Genomic DNA, 7,144 nt, shown 5'->3' with positions numbered 1-7,144 from the left:
ATTTATAGATTGGTTATGGATTATTTTCGTCAAAGGAACTAATACCATGGATAACTCTAGTATAATGGAAGCAAGGTGGGGTGGACAGGAAGGCACCAGCAAGCCCATTTTTATTAAAGTTCCGTTTCTCTGGTTGCATTGTCTATAGATGGCCTGGGAACACGTGTTTATCAAGTATTTGCATTTCCATCTCCATATAAATTGTCTCCCTCCCCTTTGAAGTCCCAAACCACTACCCCCAACACCCTCCTTTGTCTTTCGCTGAAGATGGTATTTACAGTGGTGGCTTCAGCCATTCTGGCAAGTTACTCGTTCTCCTGGGTTTCTCCCATGTATACGTGTTATTAAACTTTCTTTGATTTTCTCCTGTTGTTCTGTCTCCTGTCAATTTAATTCTTAGACCCGCCAGAAGGACCTAGAGGGGAGAGGAATTGTCCTTCTCCCCTACAGGAGGAACTGAGGTGCCTTGGTGCCATCAGACTGGAGATGTGGCTGTTCCTGAGTGAATGAGCGAGTGAATGCATGCCTGGGGGAGCCTGGCAAATGACAGATGGGAGATTTTTGGATGATGGAAACAGCAGAACTTGGAAACATTTGCTGGGCCTAAAAGATGACTATGGGAAGGTAGGAGGGCGCAAATGAAACCAAAGGAAGAGGCCTGGATAGGAGACTGCGATAGAGCAGAGTCGGCTGGTCCAGTGACTGACCCACCAAGAGGCTGGGAGAGCGAGGACATGGCTGTCAGTGGAGTGCTGAGGCCAGGGATGACACACACAGACCAAGAGTGCTGCCAGGGTCCGAGGACAGCGAGATTTGGTTTGACGCCAGGAGCTACGACCCGCATGTGCCAGATACAGGCATGCTTCAAATCAGAGACTGCAACCGACAGTGTCACATTTTACAGGGTGGCCCAGAGTGCACACCCACCTACGCACATAAGTATAAAAAGAATGCATCTCAAAACAGTCCTTACTGTTATATGTGCCATATAATCTTATTTTTCATTTTATTCTTTTTTGTTTTTTAAAACTGCTGGTATAGTCCACTAAATTGATTTCAGGTAGGATCTGAACCATGGTTTGAAAACTGCAGGGGAGGAAATACCACCAGATGGTTTTGAAGTCAGGCCCACACCAAAGCTTGGCATTAAAATCAGTTTCTTGGGGCTGGCCCCGTGGCCGAGTGGTTAAGTTCATGCACTCCGCTGCAGGCGGCCCAGTGTTTCGTTGGTTCGAATCCTGGGCATGGACATGGCACTGCTCATCAAACCATGCTGAGGCAGCGTCCCACATACCACAACTAGAAGGACCCACAACGAAGAATATACAACTACGTACTGAGGGGGCTTAGGGAAGAAAAAGGAAAAAATAAAATCTTTAAAAAAAAATTTTTTAAAATAAATAAATAAAATCAGTTTCTTAAAAGGTCAACAGTGGACATCATCAATGTCCAGGGTTCAGGGCAGGCCGCCTCAAGATGTGCCACTCTCGGGGGCTGGCCAGGGGGAGCAGCAGTTAAGTGTGCACGTTCCACTTCTCAGCGGCCCAGGGTTCTCCGGCTTAGATCCCGGGGCGGACATGGCACCGCTTGGCATGCCATGCTGTGGCAGGCGTCCCACATATAAAGTAGAGGAAGATGGGCACGGATGTTAGCTCAGGGCCAGTCTTCCTCAGCAAAAAGAGGATTGGCAGTAAGTTAGCTCAGGGGTAAGCTTCCTCAAAAAAAAAAGAAAAAAAAGATGCGCCACTCTAGTATGTGGATTATTTTGAGCTGAACACAATAAAGGCTCAGAAGACTCAGGAAGAATATTTGACCTTCCTCCAAACTGCCTAAAAGAATTTAACATGGAAGGCCTGTTCCAGGAAGGAGCTAATGCCACAAGACAGCTATAGTATAATGTAAAATAGGTGTGATAGAAAGGCACCAACAAGCCCATTTTTGGCCCAGTAAAACTTGTTTAACAAACATTTGCATTTCCATCTCCCTGTAAATAGTCTTCCTCCCCTCTGAAATCCCAAACCACTACCCCCAACATCCTCCTTTGCCTTTAGCTGAAAATAATATTTGAGGCGGCAGCTTTTGCCAGATGGCTGAGTTGCTCAGTATTCCTGGGTTTCTCTCATGTATACATGTCATTAAACTTGTTTTTCTCCTGTTATTCTATCTCCTGTCAATTTAATTAGTAGCTGAGCCAGAAGGACCTAGAGTGGGTAGAGGATTCCTCTTCCTCTCCTGCAACATAAATGTTTAAACATGGATAATTACTAAGGCAAGCCATTTCCTTGAGAACAGGACTTGTAAGGATCTTGAGTGAAATGAGGAAGGCTCCAACTCTCCATTTCTGAGAAGAGAAACAGGAACTGCCAACTGGAGAGTCATGGCCACTGGTGCCAAGAGCAGGCACGGGGTGGGCTCCCCACAGGAGGGAAGGTGGCAGGGCCCCTGTGGGGAAACAGAAGAATGATGCTTTTTCAGAAACTATTAGAAGAACACTCAACAAGGGTAGCAGTTTCATCTTGCATTTCCCAAAAGAGATGAGTAAACCCAGTATCTGGCCTCTGGCAGATTTAGTGGTGAACGTTTACTCGAGGCTGTGGCCATAGCCAGGCTGATGTCACTGGATTTTTTGGCTCAGTCTATAGGACCATGCCCTTGCTGGGTGTGGCAATTTGATACAAGATTAGGGCGAGGTCTAGTTTTCCTGCCCAAGCAAAGGACTTCAGGTTTAGGTATGCCGCAACCAACCCACAAAGTGGCTGAAACATGATAAATTGGCAACATGTTTTCTGCTACTTTTCAGTTAAATATATGGTATTTTAGCTACTGTGTAGCTCCAAGTCATTAACCACTGTGTATAATCCAGGTCCATGGATGGAGCAGGTGATAGCAAAGACAGTGACATCCTAAGTGGTGCCTGCCAACGGCGATGTAAGGTATGTGGATTCCAGAGAAGTAAATGTGAAGACATTTGCACCAGGAAATTAATGAAATATTGCAAAAATCATGTGAAGTTGGATCTCTTAAACCTGGAAGGGTGGCCCTCTAGCGGCAGCCAAGGTGGATCACACGATTGTGCAGAGAAAGTGGCCTGCCCCCCACGCAGCTCCAGAAGCACCTCAGTCTCCAGTCCGTGGTGTGCAGTTTCTCACATGGAGCCCTCCGTGTGGTGGGCTTAGGGCCCCGGGGCCAGAAGAGGAAAAGAGCTTGGGTGACGCTTGTCAGAGAGAGCAGACCAGGAAGGAAAGGGGATGATGCACACGGCGTGGGAGGCGCTGCTTCACCCAACTCGTGCTCCTTGAGTCCTTCACCCGTGTCTAAAGAAAATTACAAGTCAGATTACTCCTGTCCTGCCTGGGGACACTTGTAGATTGGATGGTGCACCTGGACCCCAAGGAGAGCCTGGCTGCTGCCAAGGCACCTGGGGGAGGGGAGGGGCACCAGATGAGAAAAACCAGAGAGCAGGCAAAGGCCAGAGGCCCAGCTCGAGCCCCCAGGCGTCCCTCTCTCACACTAGACGTTAAGCCCCCGAAGGTAGGGATGCATGAGCTTTGCACCCGTGCCCCTGGCAGAAATGCAGTCTGCCCATAGGAGAGTCTCTGTAAATATTTGTTGCATGAATTAATTCCCGGTTTTGGTTCTTCCACTATGAAATGAGGGGCCACACCAGACATTTGAGGACCTTGCGGTGCTAATACTGGATTCTAGACTTCCATGCTGCCTACTGGAATAGAGGAAAGAGGAAGAGGAGCAGACTGCTGTGACTCCTGCAGGCTCTCTGCTCCAGCGAGCCAGGAGGTGCTTCCTAGAGCAAGGAGCCTTGTTTGCAGAGTCTGACCGCTAGTTTACTCAGGATACCCCAGCTATAAGCTGGTACTTTCAAGCATTTCTGCCTTCAAATTTCCAGCTTTTATCCACAGGCACAGCAATGCTGTCTCCTCTTGATAACACAAGAAACACCATTCCAAATGGTGCTCTACATCAAGACATTAATCAAGGTTAAATGCACAGCCCAACCAGCTCTCTGCCCTCAGCCCTTTGGAGACCAAGGTTCCCTGGTCTCGTGCAGGGAACACCGGATGGGAGCCCCCAAAGCGGTCCAATTAGCAGCTTTTCTACTGCCTGCTCTGAGGCCCCTGAACTAAGACTGAGAAATTCCCCCGTTAGATAAGGACATATCTAAACAGATCATGGCTTTCAGGCCAGCTAGTTTTTTAAAAATATTAAATTAGAATGGCTTCAGGCAGAGAATCCGCTTACCAGTGGCCCTTAGGCCCCGCTGTTTCCTGCAGCCTCCAGCAGAGTCTCCTGCTTCCAGCAGCCGAAGAGCCCGCCCTCAGACACGGCCCTCACCTCAGCACTCAGAGAAGGCCCTCCTCATCTCCTGCCTTCTCTTTCCATTCTGCACCCCCACCTCCCTGGAGCAGCCTCTTCTCCAGGCGTGCTCTGTGGCCCATGGCACCTGAACCACCTGGGAGCCCACGGAAAATGCAGGTTACTAGGCCTGCCCCAGGTCTGGGGGGTAGGGTCTGGCAACTGCATTTAATCCACGTTTTATTCACACCAATTTTTTTTCATTACATCCCCATGACTTATTTATTTTATAACTGGCAGTTTGTACCTTTTGACCCCCTTCACCCATTTCACCTACCCCTACCCCCCGCAACCATCAATCTGTTCTCTGTATCTATAAGTCCATTTTTTTTCTTTATTTAGATTCCACATATAAGTGAGATGATACAGTATCTGTCTTTCTCAGTCTGACTCATTTCACTTGGCATAATGCCCTCAAGGTCCATCCATGCTGTCACAGTATTCCCACTAAATTTAGAATTACAGTTTGGATAATATAAATCTTGTGTCCTGATAAGAGTGATAATAGCTATGTATTTCTGAAAATCAAGGTCATCTTACAAATCAAGATGTGCTTTAATTCATTGTCATTTATTTTACAATGTAAATCTAGAATATTTAACTTGTCATACAAACAATTTTAAAAATAGTCACTTGCTATTTTACTTACAAAAATTCCAAAACAAACTTCTCCATTTGGAGCAACTTCCACTCGGCATCCCAGCCTGGCAGGGCAGCAAGGACGGACGCTGCGGGCAGCAGTGACCTCAGGTGGGCAAACCACCCCCCAGTCCCTCAGGCACAGTCATTTGACTTAGGTTTGTTTTCCTTTTTAATTTTGCCAAAACAATTTATCCTACAATTCATTTCTAAGTTAGGACTGACTGTTCTCGCAACAAAGAATAAAATGCGGAGGCTTCTGTTCTACTCAGAACTTGAGAAGCGGCGAGTCCACGTTTTCCTTGTTAGCCTCGGGACTCAGCTGGATCAGAGGAGAGGCCAAGTCTATCAGCTGCAAGAGAGAAGCGACAGGAGGTGAGCAGAGGTCCCTGTTGCCCCTTCACAGCCCATAAACACCACAGGACCTTGTTCACTGCAGGCTGGGCTGCCCGCGAGCCATCCCCACCGTGGCTCGGCACCATAGCAACTCAGCAAGCCCGGCTCAGGCACACTGAAATCTTGACTGTCTCGTCTAAGATTGGATGGAGAAAATGCACATACTGAAGAGTCGAGCTTCTCAAACATTTGTGCTGCTCATCGCACCGTAGGCCTGGGGGACACTGGGCTGGAAACGACGTGACCCCTGCCTTCCGAGAGCTCCCGGATGCCCAGGCAGCATCCCTCGGTGCGACCTGAACTTTGAGCTCTCACCAACAAAGATGAGGCGTGCCCTTAGACATGGTGCCCTTAGAAGCCTCAGTGGCCTCTCTCCAGGGTCACCATGATATCCCGGGGTTGAGGAATAAACCCAGAACTGAGGCCACCGAAGGCGAAGCCAAAAGGGCGTCCTGCTGCTCCTCACCTGCCCCACCTCGTGGAGAGGCTTCGACACAGCGCTTCTGCTCACGTCCGGAGTGTTTGTCAGGAGGTCGATCAGAGGTCTACTTTCGGAGCCCAGAGCCAAGCTCGCTCCTGGAGTACTGCAAAGGTCGATGAGAGGGAGGTCGAGGAGGGGTGCGCTTTCAGCTTTTGGAGTGATGACAAGTTGATCCAGCTGGATATCCACGAGAACAGCCTAGACAACAGCACAAGACTTAAAGGCGGGTCTAGCATCTTTCTGTCAACCATCCTGGGGACCGTAGGCTCTGCTTATGTCCCCAGGTGGCTAACAGTTTGGAAACGCAAGGAAGAGGGCTGGGCTAGGCCCTTGGTGGGGAGCACATACTGACTGAGTTCTCTCCTCTTGGCCACGAATCACGCCCACCCACCTCCCTGCTGTCAGCAGCCAACACTGGAGCCCACTAACCCCTCACTGCTGCCGGGCTTCCCACGTCCCGTCCTTGGAACCCCGGCCCTCTCCATGGTCAAGTGCAAGGGCAAGGTGTGGACTTTTTCTCCTCGGGAAGCCAGAGGGCCTGACTTCCTCTTTGGCACAGCTGGCACTGGAGGCCCAGGGTCACAGCATGAAGTCCTGTCGAGGCAATTCTGGGGCCGTGGTCCTGAGTCACCACTCGGCTTCCAGGGCAGTGGCCCTTCACCAGGCTAACGGGAGTGAGCCGCCTGTCTCCTTACCTCACTGAGGGGTGCATCTTCAGGCGCCTGTGCTTCCACCAGCGCTGCTTCTGTGGTGACACTTTTTGAAAAAGTAAAATCACTCTTTTCTGGAGAAAAGCTAAGTGCCTGCGGCACAGCAGACGGAGGAGAAAAACTCCCATCAGATGATAAGTCTGAGCACCCAGAAGCAGCCTTGCTCTGGCTCTCCCTCATTGGTGAAATTCTGCACGAGGAAAAAAAGGAAACTCTTTTAAGGAAATTTCCGTAAAACGCTAGTTTGCTTGGCCGTGTTATTTCTGGAGAAGCATCATACACTGGAGGGCATCCTGGCTCTGGTTCCAGCTCCATCAGGAGGACAGAATGATTTCTGAGGTTCCTATCAGCTCTAAAATTTTACCAGTCTGCTATCAACATGTGCCCATTTTATCCCCTTTTCCTTAAGGTTATTAAATAGCAGGAAAGGAGCGAGGGCCATGAGCAGGAGTTCCGCCTCCATCCACGTGCAGCGAACCACACAGCTTCTCCCGGTTCCTAGGTGAGCTCCCCTCTCCCAGCCCTGGCTGAGCCCGAGGGCTGCTCC

General features: G+C 49.5%; 1 protein-coding gene across 3 annotated transcripts in view; it reads right to left on the bottom strand.

Annotated features, from left to right (window-relative positions):
• Positions 1 to 4,920: 4,920 nt before the first annotated feature.
• Positions 4,921 to 7,144, bottom strand: part of GTSE1 (G2 and S-phase expressed 1) — a 29,198-nt gene continuing 26,974 nt past the window's right edge. For all 3 annotated transcript variants that reach the window (XR_011433571.1, XM_005606786.4, XM_001488648.6), the window contains 3 exons: positions 6,583 to 6,787; positions 5,873 to 6,085; positions 4,921 to 5,362 (listed from right to left, as the gene is read on the bottom strand). Coding sequence is in view for 2 of the 3 variants with exons in the window: in XM_005606786.4 (XP_005606843.1) it covers positions 5,279 to 5,362; positions 5,873 to 6,085; positions 6,583 to 6,787 (502 nt within the window). In the remaining variant the exon portion in view is untranslated. The remainder of the gene's footprint in view (positions 5,363 to 5,872; positions 6,086 to 6,582; positions 6,788 to 7,144) is intronic.

Source organism: Equus caballus, chromosome 28 (assembly GCF_041296265.1).
Source record: "Equus caballus isolate H_3958 breed thoroughbred chromosome 28, TB-T2T, whole genome shotgun sequence".
NCBI lineage: Eukaryota > Metazoa > Chordata > Mammalia > Perissodactyla > Equidae > Equus > Equus caballus.
The sequence above is the reverse complement of the archived record's forward strand: the minus strand, read 5'-3'. Positions and strand labels throughout refer to the sequence as shown.